At 51.9% G+C, this 24,984-nt stretch overlaps 2 protein-coding genes across 2 annotated transcripts; both read left to right on the forward strand.

Moving 5' to 3' along the window:
* Window positions 1-10,591: 10,591 nt before the first annotated feature.
* Window positions 10,592-13,978, forward strand: CDSN (corneodesmosin). The gene is made up of 2 exons (XM_025891076.2): window positions 10,592-10,676; window positions 12,558-13,978. Exons 1-2 carry the CDS (start codon window positions 10,592-10,594, stop codon window positions 13,976-13,978), a joined length of 1,506 nt encoding a protein of 501 aa, XP_025746861.1.
* Window positions 13,979-17,451: 3,473 nt separating this feature from the next.
* CUNH6orf15 (chromosome unknown C6orf15 homolog) lies at window positions 17,452-18,581 on the forward strand. The gene is made up of 2 exons (XM_025890883.1): window positions 17,452-17,521; window positions 17,728-18,581. The coding sequence occupies exons 1-2, from the start codon at window positions 17,452-17,454 to the stop codon at window positions 18,579-18,581; spliced, it is 924 nt and encodes a 307-aa protein (XP_025746668.1).
* The last annotated feature ends 6,403 nt before the right edge of the window (window positions 18,582-24,984 follow it).

Genomic DNA, 24,984 nt, shown 5'->3' on the forward strand with positions numbered 1-24,984 from the left:
GATTTTTATTTATTTTTTTGACAGAGAGACACAGCGAGAGAGGGAACACAAGCAGGGGGAGTAGGAGAGGGAGAAGCAGGCTTCCCGCCAAGCAGGGAGCCCAACGCGGGGCTCGATCCCAGGACTCCGGGATTATGACCTGAGCCAAAGGCAGACGCTTAACGACTGAGCCACCCAGGCGCGCTGGGAAGGCCTTCTGCTCCACAGCCGCCGGACATCCTCTTCAGTGACGCAGCTCCCCTCTCACCTGCACCCCCCACCCTGCGCCACCGCGGTGTGCGGGCGCGGCGGTGCCTGGAACAAAACTCGCACGGGAAATGATTTTTTCCGTCTGTTCTCCTCTCCTTGGCCTCCAGCCTCTTGCGGGCAGAGGCGGCCCGAACGTTTCTTCTGGGACCTCGTCACCATTTCGGTGCTTTGTCTCTCCCAGCAGCCCCGCCTGTGCCTCGGACTTCTGGGACACTGGAGTGCTGGAAGCACCTGTAGATGGTTCTCCCTCACATCCTCGCTCCCGCACCGCGCCGCGCCCCCAGCCCTTCAAAGATGACCCACAAATATGGGGGTATCAACACTCTAGTCCTCCGAGCCCCAGTTGCCCTCCCTGAGACTTTGCTTGGTCTCCTTCCATTACCCCCCCCCACCACCACCTTTTAAAGAATATATCCCCTTTGCTTGAATCTTTGTCTCAGGATCTACTTCTGGGCAACCCAGCCTAAGACGCAAAGTATGGTTTACTACAAAGCACCTAAGCTACTTATGACTGCGCGTGTGCTGTGTGGGCGCTCTTGTCAAACGCTCTCCAGATTAACCTCTCGCCTAATTAGCACACTAACCCTATCCTTACGGCCGTTTTGGATCCGGAGAGGTAGTGACTCGCATACAAGGAGACACAAATGGCAAGGCTGGGATTTCAACTCCCGTCTATCCTATGCCAATGTCTCTGATTTTAACCACTATAGTTTCCCACGCCTTTATTCATCGGTGTAACCCTGACACTGAATACAGTGCCTTAAGAGGTTATATTAGGGTTCTCCAGAGATACAGAACCAATAGAACATATATGGAGGTTTATTATAGGAATTGGCCCTTGAGATTGTGGAGGCTGAGAATTCCCACAGTCTGCCATCTACAAGCTGGACACCCAGGACATGAGTAATGTCATGTGTCCATACTCAAGGACAGGCCTGTGGAGTAATTCCAAAGGCCTGAGAACCAGGGGAGCAGATGGTGTAGGTCCCAGTCCTGGTCAAAAGGCCTGAGAACCAGGAGTGCCAATGATGTCTGAGGCCAGGAGAACATGCATGTCCCAGCTCAAACAGAGCAAATTCACCCTCTTCCTGTTTGTTCAATTCAGCCCTCACAGGTTGGATGATGCCCACCCACACTGGTGACAGCAAGCTTCTTCCGTCAGTTCACCATTCAAATGCTAATCTCTTCCAAGAAACAACCTCACAGATGCACCCAGAAACAATGCTTTACCAGCTATCTGGGCATCCCTTAGCAAAGTCGAGTTGACACATAAAATTAACCATTGCATACATGTTTTATAAATGGCTGAATTCACTAGTAAATGGCAAGTTTGTGGGGCGCCTGGGTGGCTCAGTCGGTTAAGCGTCTGCCTTCGGCTCAGGTCATAATCCTGGGGTCCTGGGATGTAGCCCTGCATGGGGCTCCTTGCTCAGTGGGGGGAGTCTGCTTCTCCCTCTCCCTCACCCCCCACCCCCCGCTCATGTGTGTTTGCTCGTTCTCTCTCTTTCTCTCTCTCACTCTCCTTCTCAAATAAATAAAATCTTAAAAAAAATAAATGGCAAGTTTGGGCAACAGAGAGTAGACTGCAATGGTTAGAGTGAAGGGCTTATAACCTGGAAAAGTGGGGGATATTGTTGGACAAGTGAGTTGGGGGGAAATTAGGGAAGCCAGGCTTGGGAGCTTATATCAAAAGTCATTCTCCTCTGATAGAATTGTGCCCAGGGGTGGGGAGGCTCACACACATGCCTGGGTGTGCTGTGGCAGGGAGGTATGGGAGGGAAGGAAAGAAATCTGGACCCCTCAAACTGACCTGTAGCAACCCCCCAAGCCAGTGAGATGAAGTTCATTGGGAAAACAAAGAGAAAAGAATACTTAGAGGAGAGAAAAAGTGAGGGAAAGGAACTGCGTTCTTGGTGTGGCCCAGGCAAGTAGTTCTAGGGCTCTTTACATCATGCTGTCTTATTTAATTTGCACAACATTATTGTGGTTTTCATGTGTTCCTCCTCTTGTAAAGTATGAGGTTCTTGAGGGCAGAAACTGTGTCTTGGCTGTGTTTTATGCCTTACTTCTCCTCCTAGTCCTTGGCCAGAAGGTGTTTAATAAAGCAAATCATTAGCTCCATTTCACAGATGAGGAAGCTACTCTGAGAGAGGTAACTCATCTGTCTAAGACATCACCCAAGTGCCAAAATCAAGACAGTGCAGGACGGCATGGCTCCAAACCAGTTCTTCCCAGTTTGACACAACAAGTGGGTGAGTGGGAGAGAGAAGGGGGAGGCATGAGGTAATTGGAGATTTTAATAGCTATTAATAGGCAGAAGGTATTGACACCCAAACACGGTATGTTTATTAGCAGGGAAGGAAACTGAGTGGGACTGAAGGGTATGGAGTATGAACACAGGGGAGCCCACTGTGCTAGCTTATCCGTTCAGGTTAGACAATACGGCTTCCTTCCCATCGACTTTGGCTGACCTCATCTAGGAGCGAATGTGGTAGGGACAGTGTTGCTTCTTATGTCAACATGGAGTCGGAGAATTAAATAATAGAATAGGATCACAGATTTAGAGAACAATAGCTCAGTATCTTGGACACGGCAAGTAGTCAAATAAATGCTTGACCAATGAAGGAAAAGAACCTAAGCTTGTATCATGGTATAATCTAATTATAGAAGCTGAGTTAACTTGAGAAGGCATCAGGCACAGCCCTCAGCCTTTGGGCAGGCCAATCATGTCTTTGGACTGGACAGAAGAGATGTTTGTCTGCTCTTCTTTGAAGATCTCTCGGCAGGGAAACTCCAACCACTCATTTGTTCATCCATTTGCCCATACAACAATCATTTATTGAGCATTTACTGTGTGGGGTGCTAGGCTGTGGTGGCGATCCCAGGAAGTAGTGTCAGTCCTCCCTGCCCTCAAGGAGCTCTGTGTCCAGGGAGGAAACAAACATGTAAATCATGGCAATAAAATGTGATAGAAGTTAAATCACAGAGGGGCACACCCTGAGGTAGGTGCTGAGGAGGGGAAGACCTAACTCCTCTCCTAATTTCATGTTTCAAATTCATTTGAAAACTTGCTTTGGTAATTTTAAGCTCTCTTGCTATACATTTTCTTTCTCTGATCTTCAATTAAGTGCCCACTGGGTGCCTGGCACTGGCTCAAAAAACTTGTTGAATTAAACCAAATCCACCTTCCAAGCTCTCCCCCCCTTCCATATCCCCAAATATCCTTAGGCTTCCTTTTGTCTCAACTCCTGTGATGGGGGAAGACAGGATGGCATAGTGGTGAGAGCATCCGATTGTGACCCAAGTCTTTGTCCCTACTCCGCTATCTATTCTCTGTGTGACCTTGGGATGTGACTTGAGGGGATTTCTTTAATAATCTCTAAATTTCCACCCAATGCTACGAGCCTAATTCCTTGTGTTGGGTATTCTACGCTCTTCCACCAGAGGGTGGTCTAGAGGCTCCTCCAAAATATTTCCCTCCAGAGTCTTCCTTGTTCTTTGCCTCTAACGTCATCCACTGCCCAGGCCTCAGCCAGGCCTCACTAGTACCCTCTTGGTCGCCAAGGTGACCCCTCTAAGGTGAGTCAGGCACATGAGGTGAGATGAGGCAGGCTGTGGGGCCCTCAGGAAAATTCGGGCACAGGCTGCTTGGTTAAGTGGCTCACATACTCATTATTTCTTCTTTCTCTCCTTATGTACCGAGTTCCTTCCATGAGCCGGGCAGTGCTCCGGGCAGTGGATTCATTGTTGAGTCAAAGAGAGGAGGGCCCTACCCTCAGGGGGCTCACCTTGTAGTGGGGGAAGGGAGCAACACACCGAGGTATACAGGAAGTGTGTAATCGGGTGTCCCGCTGTGATAAATGCTCTGAAGAAAATTCAGGCAGATTCGCCTCAGGTCATAATCCTGGGGGTCCTGGGATCGAGCCCCCACATCCGGCTCCTTGCTCAGCGGGGAGCCTGCTTCGCCCTCTGGCTGCCGCACCCCCTGCTAATGTGCTCTGTCTCTCTCTCTCTGCCAAATAAATACATAAAATCTTAAAAAAAAAAAAAACAGGAAAGAAAATTCAGGCAGAGGAAGGAAATGGAGCATGGTGGCCCATATGTGGGGTCAGGGTGCTATTTTGTTTTACTATATTTTTAAAAGATTTTATTTATTGATTTGAGAAAGACAGAGAGAGAGAGAATGAGCATGAGTGGGGAGAGGGGCAGAGGGAGAGGGAGAAGCAGACTCCGCATTCAACGGGGAGCCCGACGCGGGGCTCGATCCCAGGACCCCGGGATCATGACCTGAGCCGAAGGCAGACGCTTAACCGACTGAGCCACCCAGGCGTCCCTGGGGAGCGATTTTAAATAGAAGACAGAGGGGGGCCTTTGGAGGAGATGGCAGGTGACAAGAAGTGAATGAAATGAGGGAGGGAGTCATGGGAACACCCAGGAAGAGGAGAGAGCAGCTGGGCGCAGCGCGCAGGGCATAGCATCTGGGCTGCCGGGGAAGCCCCAGCCACGGGGCTAGGCATCGCCTTAACTCCCTGGACTTGTGTCTGCAGCGCCGAAGGACAAGTACTAAAGGGCATCCGGGAGAACAGAGCTGGACTGGGGATGCCGGCCTCTCCAACAGGACTCTGTCTTTTCTGGCCACCTGTGTGTGTGGGTGATACATCAGGTGCCAGGGACAGACACAGGAGAAGCTCCCTGCCCGAGTGGAGCTCCCGGCCAGAAGAAGGAGAGAAGATGGGCCCACGCGATCCACGCCCAGCAGCTCTGAGAGCCACACCTGGCCTGGGAGTCCCTCTTGGTACAGGCCCTTCCAGGCGCTCTCGAAAGCTCCTTCAGACTGTACCCCGGCCTTCCCTTTCACCCTCCCTGGCTCCGTCCTCTGGGCTGGGGAGGAGGCTGGGTCACTAATTCTGGGGGACCAATAACAATAAAAAGCATTGATAGCTACAGTGGAAAGAATGACTGTTTTAAAGGTGAGCATAATGAGCAGACAATGAGTGCTGGTTTCCCTGGCACTCACTCCACAGAACAGAGAAGAGGAAAAATATTATTGTTGCTCTGTGACCTAATCACAACCTCCTGCAGTCACCTCCTCACAAGACAAGAGAGGTGGTGGCCAAATCAGATGTGACTTGAACCCAGCAGTCTTGGGCCTAGGGAGCGTGACCGGCACTCAGCTGACTCCCTACGGCTTGCAGGAAGTGGGGAAGGGAAGGAAGGGTGAGCAGAGAGCCTGGTGGCCAGAGCCCCCACCTGCTGAATTCTTCGTCTTCAGGACTCACTGCCTGAAGATGCCCCTGTCTCGGGCTCCAGTCCTCACTCCCGCGTCCCAGCTGCGGTGCCCTGGGTCCCGTGGAGGGTACCAGCAGGCTGCTGAGAGGACGGGGCATGCGAAGCGCAGAAGTGGAAGCTGACCAGGCCAGATTCCAGGAGGGGAGTCCTAGAGGAGGGGTGGATGGACTGGGGAGCTGATGGAGGAGGAAAAGGTAGAGCAGAGTATAGACCACACCACTGAATAGGTTTTGAGGGAGCAGAATATATTTTGATGAGGTGTAGACTGTTCCCCAGAGCAGTGATTCTTAGCTAAGGGCATCATGGTATCTTGGGTGAGATTCCCAACAAGAATCACCTAAGGGATTCTTAAAGTGCCCAGCCCTGTCCTGCTCCACCCCAGGTTTCAGGTCCCTGCTGGGTGCAGGGGGACATCCCGGACCTCGTCACGGTGCCGCGTGAGCTCTGCTCCTTGTTCTTGGAGGTGTGCTGCACCCCTCAGAGCAAAGAGATCATCCAGTGGAGAGAAGAGTGGCTCAGGGGAGACAGTCACCCGTGAGGAATGAGGGTGGGACAGAGGGGCCCACGAGAGAGCCCGGGAGAGTCATTTTGTGTCGGAGCCAAGTTCACGTGCCTGCTGCTCTCTCTGCCGGGACAGGCCGCGTGCTCCTGGAGGCCAGGCCTTGGCCACTGTTGCATCCCACCGGGCACCTAGAGTGTGCCGCGTACGATGCGGTTGGCAGGCGCGGAGGGCACTAAGAGCAGAGAGGAAGGAGAAGCATTCCAGGGTAAGTAAGGTAGGAGGGGAAGAATCACCAAGAGCCTACGACCGGGAAGTGCTCGGAATTCAGTGACCCGTCCTGGAGCCCGCAGTCCAGGGCCAATGGCTATGGGGGCACCGCACACACAACGTGCCGCCGAATCTATCTGAGCAGAGGGCAAAGGAGTCAGGCCACGTGGAATGTGGATTCTGTGCTTGATCATCTCCCACAGGGAAGAAACCACAGAGGCAGGTGGAGAAGAGAGACTACAACTGAGGGAAGGTTAGGGGTCCCAGGGGCAGAGCTGGGCTGAGGGCACAGGCCGGGTCGGAAGTCCCATGTACAAATCCGCCCTCTCCTTCCTGGACCCATGTCCTCAGCCACAAGAGCGACCAGGTGGAGAGTGTGGATGACTCGGGGGCCCCCATCCCCACTACAGGGAAACAGGGAGACCCTCCTGGGAATAGGCCACAGGTGTCAGCCTGCCCCTTGTGCAGGGAACCGTGACTGCTGGAGAGAGGAGCCCACCACAGGTAGAGCAAGTGCAACGGAGGAAGGGAGAGCAGGAGAAGAAAGTGCCTTTGGCTGGAGCAGAGCGGAGAGGCTCAGAGGAGGGAGGACACCTCAGGTCCTGGGGTGCAGAGCGGCCTCTTCCCCTCTGCCCCCACAAAACAAGCTCCTCTCTTGGGCTTCTTCTCTTCCTGTGTTTTCTTTCTTTTTCTTTCTTTCTTTCTTTCTTTCTTTCTTTCTTTCTTTCTTTCTTTCTTTCTTTCTTTCTTTCTTTCTTTTTTTAAGATTTTATTTATTTATTTGACAGAGAGAGACACAGCGAGAGAGGGAACACAAGCAGGGGGAGTGGGAGAGGGAGAAGCAGGTTTCCCGCCGAGCAGGGAGCCCGATGTGGGACTTGATCCCAGGACCCTGGGATCATGACCAGAGCCGAAGGCAGCCGCTTAATGACTGAGCCACCCAGGCGCCCCTCCTCCTGTGTTTTCACTCCCCTGTTCCTTCTCTCAAGCGGAAGCCCTAGGTCTATCAAACACCCCTGCATGGAACACTTGTTCTAGAACTCCTATCCTGGATAAAAAGCAGGGGAGACAAGATTGAGTGGGAGGGATAGCATGTGCTGTTGACCTTCTCACTTAGGACCTCTCAACTTTGAGACTTTGATGACACACAAGGAATTCTGCACACACCCTTCCAGGGTCTAAGGAACCTCTGAGGTCTGTCCATGGACCACTGCCATTAATGTAGGGCCTGGTGTCCGCTGGAAAATGGGACCTACATGGGCTCTGGAGTCCAGCGGGCTTGGGTGCTTCCTTTCCAAACTCTTGTGCAACCTACCAGCTGGTTTGAGCAACCAATTTGAACTCAGTTTCCTCATCTGTGAAACGGGGGAGAAAAAACTCTTACCCTGTAGGGCTGTCGTGAGGCCTAAGCACCAGAGCACGAGGGGCGCACCTGGGACAGGAGGTGGCCCGCAGTCGGCCATCAGGACACCGTGGTCCTCTACGCCACGCCTGCTCTCTGACCGTGCTGTCCCCCCCATTCAGAACCCTCTGTTCCCTGCATCCTGCTGCACGGACCGCAGCCCTCCCTGAGCCTGCTGCTACACATCACCTATGATGCTGGTCCAAGTCGCCTTTCTACTCCTCTGTCCCAACAGCCCGCTGTTCCTCTGTGTATACTTCCCAAGCCTGACGCTTGTTCTAAACACACCTCCGGGGCCGCCAGGGCCCCGAGTCTGGGCTGCCTGCTCCCATCATTCCCCAGGGCCCAGGGAACATCCTGAAGACTCTTTTCTCCCTGCTAGGCTTCTCTCTAGGCTGTCTGTTCCCAGCTGGACTTCAGCGCCTCAAGGGCAAGGACAGTTCATCTTCCTCCTTGTGGCGCCTTCCGGAGCACGTTGTGGGGAGCACGGCGTGGGCCGCGCAAGCTGAACCAGCGGCCCACGCGGCCCCGAGCAGCGCCGGGCGGCCGGAAGCCGACACAACCTGCCTTCTCATAAATGTGGGTCACGGGCTCCCAGTCTCCTGCCCTTGGAGGGCCCGTGCTTTAAGTCTGATTTCCTCGGGTGTGGGGGGAGGTCTAGAGAGAGGCCGAGAGAGATTGTGCCTCCTCCAGCGCTGGCTGTCCAGGCCAAGGTCTGACAGCATCTGGGAGGAATGACGTTCCCACCTCTGCTTGGGCTGGAGGAGAGTCTTCCGCAGGCCTTGCAGTTCCTCCCCTTCTCCCCGCCCACCAGGCTCCCGGTGCCTCTTCTCTCGGGCACTCCCCTCCCTGCTCCCTGCCCGACGGCCTCCCCTCCGCCTCCGGGAGACCAGCGCTGGCCCAGCGGCCCGGGAGATGGCTGCTGGGGGCACTGAGAGCCCGTCCTGCTTGCCGTCCCCCAGGAGGACCCAGACAGGCCTCTGGGGCCGGGCGGGGGGAGGGGGGCTCCATCTGCTGAGCGCCTGTGGCAGGAGGGCTAGGCCCTCAGTCCCATTTAATCTTTCTGATAATTTCCCGTTTGATCCTCACAACTCCCCTGTAAGGTAGGCATGATTTAAAATACCTCCATTTTACAGAGGCGGACGCTGAAGGTCAGAAAAGTTTGGAGACTTGACTGAAGCCAGGAAGTTAGCTGGGACTCGAGCCCAGGCCAGCCTGATTCTAAAGCTAGTGTTTGTGTTTTTCTCCCGCTGCATCAACCCTCTTCAGGGAACACTGTCCCATTACCTCCTCCCGCCATAGCTCCCGGCCCCTCTTCCTTCCCAGTCCCAATTTGAGTGCTGGCGGACTCAACGGCTAGACTCGATGGTAGCCACTAGCTGCACATGGCTATTAACATTTACATGAAAATTAAGTAAAATTAAAAATTCAGTTCCTCAAGTTGGTCATACTAGCCCCATTTCAAGTGCTTACTAGCCACATGTGGCTACTGTATTTGGCAGCGTAGATGCGGACCATTCCTATCATCAGAGAAAGTCCCGTGGGCAGTACTGAGCTGGAGGGAAAGGCAGAACAGGAAGGAGAGGGAATGGGGGAGGGCAGCCAAGGGCTGCGGCAGAGGCTGCCTCTGTGGGGAAGTATGGCGATGGGAAGCCTGGACGAGGGGAGCAGGGTGGGGGAGGAGGAGAGGCAGCTTGACCTGACTCCCGGGCCTCTCCCTCCGATACTGATACTCTGGGCAATACTAGTGAGCAATTAATTGGCTGGGGTGGGGCCAGGACCAAAGCAGGAGGGAGGGAATGGGATGCAGGAGGACCTGCCTCCCTCCTGGCTGAAGTCAGGACTCTGATCTGCCAGTCCTGCCTTTCATCCTTCGGGGGCGCTGAAGTCTGCCTGGCCTCCTTTACCCCACTCAGACGAGAGCTGGCTGTGTCCTGCCCCCTCATCCAGGCCGGGGAGCCAGCTGATGGACTGCAGGGCCACCACCTTCCCAATTAGCCTCATTAGCCTCTGGCTCTGACACCCACTGGAGTCAGGGTCACCAGCTGTGGGGGAGGGGCCGCGAGTGGCCTGTGAGTAACCTCAGACCCAGCTATGACAGGGTTCCCAGCCCAGGCCTCTCCCCAGGCTGAGTCCCTGGCACCTAGCGCCCCTCGGACTACCCCAGGAGCCCCCAGAAGGGAGAGGTCAGGGAGCTGGAGTGCAGATTCCCAGCTGGTAAGAGGGAAAAGGCTCATTCATGGATGAAACACGTGATAGGTGTGTGGCAGGCATGAACTTGGGCAGTGACAACAGGGGGCTCTGGGGGTGCAGTGCAGACCCTTTGATCTGCAGGAGAAAAGTGGCGGCTGAGTGATGGATCCCCAGGAAAGGGGCAGACCCAGGGGCTGTGGATGAGAAGCCAGGTGGCAGGGGTGGGAGGCCAGAGCAGGTACCTTGCTATGCACGGGAAAGTTGAAATGTCCACGTCTGTGCATGGAAGGAGGATGGGAATGAGACAGGCCAACCCCAGGGGGGGCAGGACAGCGAAGGAGCCCGTGACTGGGGCCTGTGGTGAGAGCGGCTGCCTGAGTGGGCAGAGGGCCCGGTTCCAGGTGAAGCAGGGAAGAGCCATGCGTAGGCCGCTCAGCTGGCTGGAAGGCGGGAATCGTTAAGGGCCCCGTGGTCAGGGGTTCCCCACACAGAGGCCACCTCTGTCGCTGAGTAGGCAGATGCCCCGATTACTTCAGCTCCTCCCGGCCACACCAAGTTGCCCCGGGGAACCTGCCCTCCACCTCCCCACCCCTCCCCACGGTGACTCCTGCCCAGAGAATGTCCAGCCCTGGCATAAAGGCCCTGGGTGTCCACGAGCTGCTGTCAGTCAGAAGGCTGCACAGTCCAAGATGGGCTCCTCGCGGGCACCCCGGACGGGGCGTGTGGGAGGGCGAGGAACGTTGGCCCTGCTGCTGGCCGCTCTCCTCCTGCCAGGTAAGGGGCTGGGGGCCCCGGGAGTGGAGGGAAGAGGGGAGAGGTGGGGAGGAAGGAGGCAGATACCAGGTCAGAGAAGCCTCGAGGAATCCAGCAGTGCGGGTGCGCAGAGGTGGGAGGAATTGCCGTGGGGGGAGAAGCCAGGAGAGCCCCCGGCGAGGGGGAAGGGCAGGGGCTCTGGAGCCTGAGGGCTGCTCCTCACTGCCTTGTCACTCCAGGCAGGTTACTTGAACTTCCCGAGCCACAGTTTCTGGAACTCTAAAACCGGGTTAATGATAACACCTAGCTCTAGTCTCTCTGAGCCTCAAATTAAATAATGTATGTGACAAGTGCTTTGGAAATTCCAGAGGGTTATATAGATGTTGGTTGTCATTGTTATTGCTCTTATCAATTATTAGAGCAGTAGAAGATGAAGACTGGATATTTAACAGGAATTTTAATTGTTACCATCTATAGAGCGCTTTTTGTGTGCCGGACACTATTCTAGCACTCTCCATTAGCACTTCTGATCGTTAGAAGAACTGTATGAGAGATTTGTTATTTCCACTGTACCGGGGAGGACATGGAGGCTGGGCCAGGGTAAGAAACCGGCTCAGGATCACGACTGAGAAAGCAGTAAAGCCGGGATCCAAACCGGGGCTGTGCTGTGGGCCAACAGGTATTTGCGGAGATCCTGCCCACGGGCCCAGAGGGAAGAGAGCGGGCTGTGTGGCTTGAATTCTCCGTGATGAGTGTGACCGGCCGGGTGAGGGGGGCTGCGGGCAGAGTTGGGGTTTGGTATGGAGGGGGCCACAGAGAACTTCTCTTTGAGGAGAGAATGGGGACATCACAGACTGAGGAGAAACAGCTTGTTGGGAGACAGACTGGGCCTCTCCGAATGTATAAAGTAACGCTCAGAGAGGTTTAGTAACTTGCTGGCATGAAGCTCGCCGCACACTGCTTAGGACCTGAAGGCCGTGAGGCAGGGAGCGGAGGAAGAATGGGCGGGAGGTGAGCCTGGGGTTAGAAGCAAAGCTTTGGTTAAGGACAGAAGTGGTCCCGCATCTGCCAGGGATGTAAAGGCAGGAGCCTGGGGGGCGGGGGCAGGCAGGCACAGCCGATGGCTGGGTGGGGAGAGGGGGAAGCTGATAATGGCCGTGAGCCTCGGAGGCGGGTTTCACCCTCCTGTCCCTGGGCTGGGCCAGGACAGCGGGGCTGGTCAGGGTGCGGTGTCCTGTCACGCTGTACCAGCAGGTTCTGAAGCGACCGTGTGCCCCCACATCCTGGCCCCCACCCAGCTTTCCTGGCATGGGCAGCATTAAATGGGAAGAGAACTCCCACCCGCTACCCAAGCCTGGACTCTCCCAGGAGGCTGGTGACGGGTCTTAGTCCTCAAGGACCCGCGCCCTTACCTCAGTCCCTCTGCCACCGGCTTCTTCTTTTCTCAGAGTCTCCTTTGCTACTTTTCCTTTCCTCCCCGGTCAGTTACTGTCCTGTCTTGTCTCTTCCTTCCATTTGGCCCCTCAGTCGCACCTGGGATTTTCCCCCCACACAGTGTATGCCCCATCGCAAGGACGTCTCCCCCATGCTCTGTCTCTTCGGGGTCCTTCCTTTTGGGCCCATGAGCTCCTGCTACTCCTCTGTCCCTTCTTCTCCTCTTCTAACACCCCCTCCTTTGGAGTCTCATTTTCTCTGTCCCTGCCCCCTCCCAGCACCGAAACTGCCCTTCCTCTGCCACCTCATTTTCCTTTACAGACAACAGCCAGTTCTCCTTCCCTTTCGTCCCAGACTCTCCCTAGGCCCTCTCGGGAGAAATCAGAAGCAGATGACCGAGATGGGCTTGGAAGCTGAGGGAGGAAGCCAAGCCACTCTGGCCCTTCCTAACCACTCCTTCTTCCCCAGGGACCTTGGCTAAGAGCATCGGGACCTTCTCAGACCCCTGCAAGGACGCGCGTATCACCTCCCCCGGAGACCCCTGTCTCACTGGGAAGAGTGGTTCCAGTAGCTTCAGCGGCCACAGTGGCTCCAGCAGTTCCAGCAGCTCCATTTCCAGTTCCAGTGGCTCTGCTGGTGGCTCTGCTGGTGGCCCCAGTGGTTCTGGTGGCTCCAGTGTCGCCCAGGGTGGTTCTTCAGGATCTTCGTTATCTAAGCCAGGAACAGGGTATTCCCAGATCAGCTACTCCTCCGGATCCATCTCCTCTCAGTCGGGCAGCAGCAGCTCCCAACCAGGATCTGATTCAGCTCTACCAACCAGTGATGATTCTTCCCAATTAAGCTCTTCCCGGTCTCGAGGCGGCTCGAGCTCATCTGTTTCCCAAAGCTCTTGGATATCCAGCAGCAGTGGCCAAAGGGTCAACTCTAACTTACACCCCTGTAGTTCAGATGTCTCTGACTCTCCCTGCAGTGGGGGGCCTGTTGTCTCCCACTCTGGCTCCTACATCTCCAGCTCCCATTCCGTGTCGGGAGGTCAAAGGCCAGTGGTGGTGGTGGTGGAGCAGCATGGCTCTGGCGGCCCTGGAGGGGTTCAGGGTGCCCCCTGTAGCAGTGGTGGCCTTCTAGGCAAGCCCTGCCCCCCCATCACCTCTGTAGACAAGTCCTATGGCAGCTATGAAGTGGTGGGTGGCTCTTCTGACAGTTATCTGGTCCCAGGCATGACCTACAGTGGGGGCAAAATCTACCCTGTGGGCTACTTCACCAAAGATAACCCTGTCAAAGGCTCTCCAGGTGTCCCTTCCTTTGCAGCTGGGCCCCCCATCTCGGAGGGCAAATACTTCTCCAGCAACCCCATCATCCCCAGCCACAGCTCTTCTAGTTCCAACATCTACCAGTCGGGAGCTTCCTCAGCCATTGTGTTCCAGCCAGTGGGCTCTGGTGGGGTCCAGCCCTGCGGAGTTGGCTCTAAGGGGCCCTGCTCCCTCTCGAGTTCTGGAGCCCACAGCAGTTCTAGCATCTCCAGTAGTTCATCCTTCCATCCCTGTGGTGGTGTTTCACAGGGGCCCTGTTCCCCACCGGGCACTGGCTCCTTCAGCGGCACCTCCAGCTCCCAAGCCAGCGGCAAAATCATCCTTCAGCCTTGTGGTAGCAAGTCCAGCTCTTCTGGTCACCGTTGCATTTCTGTCTCCTCCTCCACATTGAGTGGGGGTCCTGATGGCTCTCCCCAACCTGATCCTTCAGCTGGTGCCAGGCCCTGTGGCTCCAACAGCTCCGGAAAGCTCCCCTGCCGCTCCATCCGGGACATCCTGACCCAAGTAAAGCCTCTGGGGCCCCAGCTAGCTGACCCTGAAGTTTTCCTACCCCAGGGAGAGTCACTTGACAGTCCATAAGTGAGCTTTTGCATAAGTGCATGTGTGGACATATATATGTACACACACACACACACACCATCTCTCATTTGGGAGAAGTCCAGAGGCCCAGGTATGGCGTTAGCTCAGTTTCCCTCTTCCTTCCCAAGACAGCTGATCTGTTTCCTCCATTGCTCCAATATGGCAGACTCCCCTTATCACCTCTTTTTTCTTCATCTCCCCAAATTGTAGACTCCAAATTCCTTTCCTCATTCTCTCCTGCTTAGATTCGCCTTGTACTGCAGTGCCCTCCCTGCCAGATAACCATTCCCTAAAATTTCCTCTGTCATTTCTTTGAGATGGTACAATCCATTAGCTAACCCTACCTATTCAGATTCTTGACTGGGAAACCCCTGAAATGTCCCATAGTAACTCTGGTTCCTGGACAAGTCATCTCCCCTTTTCCCTATTTGTCAAATAAAGCATTGTCCAAACTGTTGCCTGAAAGCAATGACCACTTTTCACTGACCTTCTTTGCCATCTGGTCAACCACCATGACACGCCATGGGTTTCTCACACTCCCAATTCCACTTCCACCCTCCGCTATAGAGCTCACCACACCCTCTGTGAGTTCCCAACATTCCTGAGAAGGTCTCTTCTCAGTCCCCCTTCCTGGCTGCCACTTCCCTCAATGCTCAGATGCTTCCCTGTGTGAGGGAGACACCAGGGTGCCCCCGGACACGAGAGTAGTTTCCCTGCTCTCTCTGAACCCTGGACAGATGATTCAATAAACTGTGTGAACTAGATGCAAACTTTTGCCATCTTGGCTTGCTGGGTCTCCTCTTAGGACCTGCGTGGTGCTCTCCTATACCTCTAGAGATCCCTATGTCCCCCATTTTCACTCATAAGTTGGAACAGTATTTCTCTACTTTATAGCTCCTCCCGCAAAGGAGGAAAACAATAAATATTTGTTGAACTGAAAGCAGAGGTTGGTCTCCAAGATTCTTCCTCCCATTTCTTTCCTCTCTCACTGCTCCAGGAAATCTCTCGCTACTCCCCATTCACCTGGGGTCTTCCCCTCTCCCTGTATGGGGCCCTAATTTTTCCCTTCCCCACCCCATGCAGGCTCCTTCTTCTCTACCATTAGTTTGCCTCATTTACTAGATGCCATCCTCTCTAGGAATCTGAGCATTGATTTCCTGGGTTTCTGGGACATTTGGGACCTTGGGAAGGCTGGAATACAACAACCAGATCAGATTCCTGGTGACTGAGTGGGAGCCCAGGTGGGTGTTGTTCTGGGAACTAGGGGTGGAGAGAGTAAAAGAGAGGATGGGAGCATGACAAGGAGCGCCGCCAAGCATAGTGACTCACTAGCCTACATAAAAATGCCCCAGCCCATGGCAGAACAGAGCCAAGTGTCCTCTCCACCTCCACACTCTAGCCACCTCTGCTGCAGTTCTAGAGAGAGCTCTATGGGAGGTGAGAGAGCAGAGCACTATAGTGGAGGAGGGGAGTTGCCTCCATGGGTGAGAGAAAGCAGAGTGTGGGGAGGGCCAGACAACTGCATTCTGGAGACTGAGGCTGTGGCCAAGGAAGTTCTCAAAGCCCAAGAAGGGGAGAGTGGGCTATGCTTGTCCCTTTAGGAAGGGCCTCACCCCAAAGCACAGGTCACCTCTCAGAACCTCTGCTTGACTACAAAGGAATTTATCCCTACCCTAGGATCTAATCCATTCCTTCCTATTGGATGGTGTTAATTGGTCCCAATTTTAGGGCTATTGTTGATCAGAAATGACCTGGCAGCTGAGCCAACCTGCGGGGTTGACTGAAGACAGAGAAGGGCTGCAGAATAGTCCTGTTTTTGTCATCATTGGTGAGTCACACTTGGCCCAGCATCTGGCCCTGGACTGCAGCCAATGACAGGCATCAAGGCTCTTAGAGGTTCCACACACCACAAATGCAGGAGGGATACAGACTCTGATGTGAGGACTCCTCTAGGCTGTGGTATGGTCAAGGTCAAAAGCTTTTGTAAATGTGGTGGATGTCATTCAAAAAGGCCGCTGCCCTCCACTGGCCAGTTCCAAAGAGGAGCTCCCCACTCATCCAGTAGCTAGTGATCAGGCGCTGAGGATGAGGATGGAAAAGAAAAATCTAACAGCTTATTTTAGACTTCATGTAACCAGGGACGCCTAGTCTGGGTACCTCCTGGAAACAACAGAAAAAAATGAAGGCATTTAAACACTCTTTATTGTAAAAATTCCCAACATATTTAAGAGTGGACAAAAGAATTAATGAATCCCTGTGCCCCCACAACTCAGCTTCAAAAATTATCAATTCATGGCCATTTGACAACAGCATTTAAACACCCTCCTCTGCTGTTAGTTGGGAACATCTACTCCCTCTCAGTATTTCTTATATTCTGTGGACCCGTTTGACCCTCTGTGGTAGACTGAATGCTGTCCTCCCCATCACCTCCAAAGATGTCCACATCATCCCTGGAAACTGTGAATATGTTAGGTTACATAGTGAAGGGAAATTAAGGTTGCAGATGGAATTAAGGTTGTTAGCTGACCTTAAAGTAGAGAGATTATCCTGAATTGTTTGGGTGGGTCAACGTGTAATCATAAGGGTCTTTAAATGTGGAAGAGGGAAAAAGAAGAAAAGGTCAGAGTGATGTAACTAAGAAGATCCTTGGTTTCTGGCTTTGAACATGGAGGAAGGGGACCACTGCCAAGGAAGGCAGGTGGCCTCTAGGCCTCTAGAAGCTGGAAAACGCAAGTAAATGGATTCTCCACTAGAGCCTCTAGAAAGAAACACAACCCTGGTGACTCGGGATTTTAACCCAGTGAGAACTATGTCGGACTTCTGATCTTCAAAACTGTAAGATAATAAACTTGTATTGTTGTAAGCTACTAAGTTTGTGACTATTTTTATTACAGCAGTGGTGGGAAATTAATACACCGTCATCTATTAAGGATGGGAACCAGGTCTATTTCCTTACATACAAGGTCTCATCTAGGAGCAGCCGCTTCAATGGGGGCACTTCTGCACTCCGGAACTCCTATAGGTTGTGGTCAAGGTAAAGGAGCTATGGGGGTGCATGAAGGGTGCTGGAAGAGAATGATCAGGATCCCAAAGAGAAAGTGAAGAGAAGTGAGTGTTTCTATTGCTGAGAAAGCAATGAAGAGATTGGGACCCCAAGGGCGAAGGTCCTCCTATGCTTGGTGTAGGGAGCCAGGGCAGGGCAGGACTGGCAATCAGTGACGAGCTGTGAACCAGGACACCTGGGTCAGGAAGGGGTGGGGAACTTTAGGAAAGGAACCAGGGACGGAAACACCCAGCTTCCCTGGGACATTCAAGTGGCACCTGTTGCCACAGCCTGAATTAGGAATGAGAGTGGAATGTACAGACTTATCTGCACAACCACTGGTTCAGCTTGTTTCTGCTGTCCCCCACCCCACCAAGAGGATAAAGGGCTGGCTGTCTTGGGGCAGAGAGAGATGTTAGAGCTGAGCAAGATGCAGGGCTGCACGGTGGGGAGCAGGGCTCCTCTGGGTCTGCTTCTTCTGATCTGTCTTCATCTCCCAGGTATGGAGGTTGTGCTCAACCTTTGCACAGGTAGACTGGGGCCCCAGGGGAACTGGGATTCAGGGAAGGGGTAGAGGCAGGAGGGTCCCTTGGGTCCCTGGGGAAAATGAAGGGACTTGGAGCAAAGAGCATCAGGGAATCAGGGAAGGCAGGCATTGGAACAAAATATCCAGTCCATTTGCTGCCTCCTCTTTCCTTTTCCTCAGGCTTCTTTGCCCGAAGCATTGGTGCCGTGGAGGAGAAAGTTCTCCAACACCTGGGTGCCAACTTGCCTCTGCTTGAACAACCTTCCTTGCCCAGCCACTCCAACTCTGAACTTCCTCAGCCCAAACCGGACCCTGGGCCAAATGATTTAACAAGGGTTCCTTTGAAGCCCAATGCTTCTCCATCAGCTGGCTTCCAACCTGCAGGTGGTTCTGGGGCTCAGAGATGGCCCCCAACTGAGGGGCTGCCCTCGCTGGATTCCTGGGCCTCTGAAGATCCTTGGCAGATGATGGCTGCTGCCGCTGAGGACCACGTGGGGGACGTGCTGCCTGAAAAGTGGTCTTACCTTTCTGGTGCTGTCGCCCTCCCTCTGGGCAGCAGTCCTTTGCCTGCAGGGCCCTCTGCACGATCCACAAGCCCCATACCTGAGGCTGCACCCCTCTACCAGGACTCCAAGTCTAGATGGTCGCCTCATTCTAATGTGCTGGGAGCCCAGAGAGACACCCTTGTCCAATACCCACCCTCTTTTATTAACAGGATTCGGCAGCCACTTCTGCCTGGACACCCCTGGGGAACCCTGAATCCAGGAGTGTCCTGGGGAGGTGGAGGTCCTGGAACTGGATGGGGAATGAGGCCCATGCCACACCCTGTGGGAATCTGGGGTATCAATAATCAATACCCAAGTACTAGCTGGGGGGATATTAACCGGTATCCAGGAGGCAGCTGGGGGAATATTCACCTACGACCAGGTATTAATAATCAACTTCCTTCCAGAGTTCTCCGTCCTCCTGGCTCTTCTTGGAACATTCCAGCTGCCCTCCCCAGTCCTCCAAACCCTGGGTCACAGTGGGGTTAGGAGAATGACAGAGGGGAAAGCCCTAAGTTGGAAGTCAAAAGAATGGCATGTGAGCTGAATGAAGACTCGATGAGTGTGTTTTCTAGCATTCTCTCTACTTTTCACTGCCTCTCCCGCTCCTCCCATGCCGATCTCCAATAAAACACAAGGAGTTATTAAATTTGCTCCTTTGCAGTGTCTTTGTTTCTGGGTGCAAAGTGAAGTGAGTTTTGTCCATCCTCATTCTCTAGCCAGCCCCGTGTCTCTCTAGGGTCTCTAGATGCTCTCTTACTGTCCCCTATCCTTTGCAAAAGATCAAAGCCCAGGTGTTTGCGGGTGGAGCTTCATGGTCTCACCCTAGCCAGGTGGGAGAGCTGGTTCCAGAATTGTCCTGAAATCTGAAGGGGGAGGAGGGGCAGCAGGACCAATAGAGACGGCACCTGTGGCAAGAGGGAAGGATGAGATCCAAGAAGTTAGTACCAGGGCCAAGTGGGCAATGAATACCCTTTGATTCATAGAGAAACGGAGAGTCAGAGAAAGTCATTTTGTTTCTGCTTCTCTTTTCTTCCCCAAAATGCAAGCTCCTTGGAAACAGAGGGGGAATGCGTTGATCTCCTCCCTTACACGCATCACTTGGCACATTGTGCCCTAGAGAACCAAGACTTTGAACATTTGCCGAATGAATAGTAGACCTCAATGAGGAAAGAAAGTAAGAAAAGAGAAAGAAAAGGGAAAGAAAAACCTTGGAGTCAACAATCTTACCTGCAGCTGCTTTGCCACTTTATTCCCAAGCGATGGCACAATCTCTTGTTTTGGTCACGCAGTTGTCTCTCTGCCGCCCTTTGGTTTCCCTGGAGTTCAGCATCCTGCACAAAGTTGGAGTGAAGTGGGGAGGGTCATTGTAGGAAGTGCAGATGGAAGTTAGCAGGAGCCAGCTGGGGGTGACGGGGTTTCCAGAAGGGCACAATCCTGGTGGCCATGCTGTGTCTTTCCCGGTACCATGTGTGTACTTCACAGAGTGATCCAGGCCTGTGTACCGTCAGAGAGCATGGGAATCACCGCAAGTCCTAGGAGTTGGTTAGGTTGTGGGGAGGAAGTAGGAGAAGACTAAACATCAGAATTGGAGGGACGGGAGCCCCCTGCCCGTGAGGTGGGTGTTCTCAGAGATACTTCTCCCGTCCCAGTGTCTGCCACAAAACTCCACCCTACGCCAAGAATTCCTTCTTAGGACACCTTCCAATCACCAACCACACTCCTTTCTGTATCACCTCAACCTCGCTCCCCGATTTCTTTCCCACCTTGGACTCTTGGTTTCTCCCTGTTCTGGGGCAGGTGGTTCTGCTTTCAGCACCTGTCTCTCCCACAAGCCCAAGTTCATTCTCTCGGGCTTGGGGTCTCAGTTCTCTGTCCCTCTTTATGGTTGACAATTTGCACTTCTAACTTCCAAGTCAGCACCCTCCTCTTCTGCTCCCATACTCCCTAGAGTGTAAGCACCAAGTGTCTATTTTGTTCACTGCCGCACCCCTAGCAGCAAGTCTGGACCAAGGTCGGATCAAGGAACCCTCTGACTCCCTGTTCTCTCTCTTCTTCTACCTTATTCCTGAGCCACACGACTGCACACTGAGTCTAATCGGTATTCCTTTCTGGGCTTCCCGGAGCCTCACTGACATTTTCTTACAAACCCCACACAGCCCTTCTCAGCTCATAAAATGCTCTGAATACTCCATCATTTTACCCTCATTACTATCTGTGAGGAAGGTATCATAAGATGAAGAAACTGAGGCCCAGAGAGCTTCAGCAATTTACACAAGGCCTCATAGCTAACAAGTGACAGAGTCAGTGACTCAAACCAAATTTTTCTCATTATCTGTGCGGGCAGTGTTCAAGTACAATATGCAATTAACAGAAACCCACCTAATTTTTACTGAGTACCTACTTACTATGTGTCAGACTCTGGATAGGGTGCTCTCACACACACCACCCTTCCAGCTAATCCCTACAATTCCATCAGGTCGGCACTGCTGGACCCACTATAGAGGTGGAGATACTGAGGCCCAGAGAGGGAAGTGAGTCAAGGCTTGCACAGAGGTAACACCGAGCCAAGGGAGTGAAATTCATCAGGCACTAGCTGCTGATGGAGGGTCCTGGGTACCTGTGGCCAGCCCCACCAGAGCGGTCTCCGCCTTAAGGTCAGGTGTTGCTAAAAAAAACCACCCAAACAAACAACTAAGCAGGGATAGGTCAGTGATTGGCGACATGATAAAGGTCCCAAGGTTTTCGGGGGCATGTGCTGCTGGTGTACTGATTCTTCTGTGTCTCTTAGTGGTTCTTCGGTGGAAGTGGTGGCTGGAGTAGCAGGAGTCATTTCTCTGCTCCTAGGAGGGAAGGTGTCAGGGAGGGTACGAAGCGCACTCGTCGAGAGTCAGAAGGCCGGGGTTCCCTTCCGTGTGCCCACATGGCCTCTCTGCTGTGCCAGTGTGAGCTAGTCACCTACCTCTGTGGACCTGAGTTTTCTCATCTGTAAAATGGGATGAAAGCAGATATCCTGTCTGTCTCACAGTTTAATTAAGACCAGGACAAAGCGCATTAGAGGCTGAAAAACTCCAAGCCCTGCAAGGGATTGATGACAATGCAGTACGGGGTCCCCCCAAGGCAGTCAGGCGGGGCCACACAGAAGGATGGTTCTGAGCCCCCAGCAGGAGGCTGCTCTGGCCATAGTTAACTTCACGGGTGACTGCTGAGGCTGGCGTGATGCTCCCATGATGCTCCCCAATGGGAATTACACTGGAGAATTATTCCAAGATCCGGAAAGCAGAGTTGGCTTCTCATTTAAGTATTTCATTCCCCAAACTGTGTTCAGTCAGATGTTCTTTACTTACACACATACTCTTTGGTGGTAACGTCTTTTCCGTGTATTTACCACAGATGGAATGTGTTACAGGGTTATTTCCATTCCAACAATTCCAGGATGTACTTAGATAAATAAGTACATAAAAAGTAAGGTTTTATTTCCATCTTTCGGACAAAGAACCCGAGGCTCAGCAAGGGTAGGTAATTTGCCCAAGGCCACACAGCCCGTAGGCAGTGGAGCTTGGTTATGGTACCATTTGGAAACTGCGAACATGGCTGGGCAGACTGCGCAGAGCAGGTGAGAGATGCTGCAGCCCCCACAGCTTCACGGCCACCTTCGGTCCTTTCGCCAACAAATCCACTGAAGACCAGAAGTCAGGTTCTGGTTTTCTTTCTCTCTCTGGACCAAATGCTTACCTCTTGGGTTCCCCTTACTCAGTTGGAAAAATGTCCCCTGTTGTCTTTCCCCTACCTCTTTCTAGGTCAGCATTTCCCTTTTGCTGTCAGGAGACTGGTGCACACACCCTGGAGACACCCTTACTAACCCATATTGTCACACGTGAGAGCGAGCACACGGACCGTCAGGAATATGGTCACAGTTGCACACTTTCCATGGGCAGAGCATCCTGGTCATGGAGGCCGGTACAGTCCAGGGAAGGGGTCGTGGGAGGAGAGGGGTGGCCGCGGCCGCTCAGGGACAGCCGTCTGCATCCTGCCAGCAGCAATGGTGCTCTACGGGTTGATCCAGGCCCCGCGGAGACAGAGATCAAGAGGGTGGATGTGGTTTATCCCAGGCTGGTAGTTAAGCTGGGGATATAGGTGTTGTTTGTTCTAAAGGAGCAGATTGGGCCAATGTGCAATACGTTTTGATCTCAGATGGCCCATCTAGGCAAGCCCCCCGGGGAAATGTGGGAGAAACAAATTGTGAAATAGTTTCCAGGCCATTTAGTCCTTCTTGGCCTCAGCATGGCGGTCATTACTGATGGAGTGGAAGCTGTTTTCTGTAGCATCTTTCCTGTTGCCTCACTGTCTCCTTTCCTGTGCTCGAACCACCCCCTGGCTACCCAGGACCACCCGTCGGTGCTCGCCTCTGGCTGCATCTGACCGCCCGTCCCATGTGCTGGGCTTTGCCCCTTGCCTCACCCCACCCCTACCCCCCTCTCCTTATACCCAGTGCTTTGGGGCTCCCCGTTCACTGTGACGTTGTAATATGCGGAACTCAGAAGAGCTAAACTCTGTTCGTGATGGACAGGGGCAAAGGTGATGAATTTAGAAAGATAAAACCAATCTACTATGTTAGTGGACCCTTAGCTGCCTGTGTCCCAGCCTTCAAACTTAGGTTCTCCTCTCTTGGGACTGCCCTTGTCTAAAGGACTGTAAGGCACTTCTGTTTAAAGTTTGTTATCCTTATGAATTTATTAAACAATTAACATTTAAGCATTAAACCAACATTCCTCTATTTACATACTACTTACACAACTACTGTAAAAAACTTATGGGTTTAATAAACCAAATTTATGCAAACATTAAATATTGGTTCACATTTAGACTAATTTATGCATTTAATGACGATCACAAGTCTGATATGCAAGATGCTCTTAAACATCTTAAACCCCCAACGAGACAAACAAATGCACAAGTTATAACGATTATAAAACTGATCACTTCATTTCCACTAAAAATCAGAAAGCTAGTTTCATGGATTTAAACTTCTTCATTCTTCTTCTCTTTCGTCTTCCACTGTTGGGCTCCCTTTCTAGGATGTCAGTATGTTTTATTTGTATACCATCCTGAGGTTTCAGTAATCTTAGGATCTGCATTTGGGCCACCTGAGTTTGGGCTGGAAGTGAGGCTGGCTGCACAGTTTACAATTCAAATCTGGGCTGCTAGTGACCCGCATGAGCTGCTACTCTTTCTGCTCGCCTCCTTCCCCTCCTGAGGAGCTGCCTAATGTCCTGCAAACCCGCTGCACTGTTTCACGTTCCCCCAGCTGTGTATGAAGCCTCCAAGTTTTCCGTGTTCTTGTCAGCACTTGGTATTACTTTATATAGCCAGGACTGTGGATGTGAAATTGTATCTCACTGGAGAATAAAACTTTTAAAGGGCATAGATTTTAGAATTTTGCAACCCATTTTGTCCCCTTAACATAACATACTTAAAAAATCCCTCTTGCCCAGTGTCGCCTAATACATTTTCTCTCATTATGACATACTGACTAGATCTATCAGCATTATTAAATCTGATGCAATCCTTACTTATGTTTTATTATAATTAGTAGGGCAATCTAGAATCTTCTAGGAGATGAGGAACTATCTGGGTTGACTTTATTAGCTCTCTTTTTCAGTGATGTTTTGGTTAAATTATTGTCTTTGTATCTCCTACTGAAACCACCTTCTCTTTCATTGTTGCGTCTGACCTCGCCCCTTGTCAGACTTTCTCATTTCTGCTAAAGCCCATATTTACAGTGGGGCTTCTTGGCTTTCTGAGAATTCTTTTCTACTTACATAGATGAAAGCACACCTCTCTCTGCTTCATAAGCAGACACATAATTGACAGAAGAAACAAAATGAACAATTCCCTTTTTATTAAAATAAATTTTTAAGAACATCATTCGTTTCTATTACAAGTCATCTTTTGTGCACTTTATATTGACTTTTATCCTTTGAGTATTGTAATGATCTCATGGCCTTCTACAGCCTCATTTACTTCAATGAACCCTAATTATCATTCTTCCCCTCATCCTCTCTCTTCTCATGTTCAACTGTCTTCAGGTGGAAGGTCTTCAGGACAAAGCTGGCTCCTTTGTCCTTTCTATTTATTTATTTAACCTCTTTTAAAAATTCAAGTATAATTAACATAGTGTTATACTAGTTTCAGGTGTAAAATATAGTGATTCAACAATTCCATACATTAGTACTCATCATGACAAGTGTATTCTTAATCCCCTTCACTTGTTTCACCCATCCCCCCACCCCCTTGCCCTCTGGTAACCATCAATTTGTTCTCTATAGTTAAGAGTCTTTCTCTTGGTTTGTCCTCTATTTTTCTGTTTACTCATTTGTTTTGTTTCTTAAATTCCACATATGAGTGAAATCATACAGTATTTGTCTCTGACTTATTTCACTAAGCATTATACCCTCTAGATCCATCCATGTTATTACAAATGCAAGACTTCAATGTTTTTTATGGCTGACATTCCATTGCATGTGTGTGTGTGTGTGTGTGTGTGTGTGTGTGTGTGTGTGCCTCTTCTTTAACCATTCATCTACTGATGGACACTTAGGTTGCTTCCATATCTTGGCTACTGTAAAGAATGCTGTGGTAAACACAGGGGCACATGTATCTTTTCAAGTTAGAGGTTTCGTTTTTTTTGGGTTACTGCCTATATTTTCTTCCAGGAGTTTTACAGTTCCATTTTCTGCTTATTTTTGTGCATGGTGTGAGAAAGTGATCGATCCAGTTTCATTCTTTTGCATGTTGCTGTCCAGTTATCCCAACACCATTTATTGAAGAGGTCCATCCCTTCATTTTCCTCTGTCCTTTTTAGCACTTTCCTTGCTATTCTTTTTCTTTC

The sequence above is a fragment of the Callorhinus ursinus genome, unplaced genomic scaffold (assembly GCF_003265705.2).
Source record: "Callorhinus ursinus isolate GAN/ISIS: 27379988/994484 unplaced genomic scaffold, GSC_fseal_2.0 scaffold26, whole genome shotgun sequence".
NCBI lineage: Eukaryota > Metazoa > Chordata > Mammalia > Carnivora > Otariidae > Callorhinus > Callorhinus ursinus.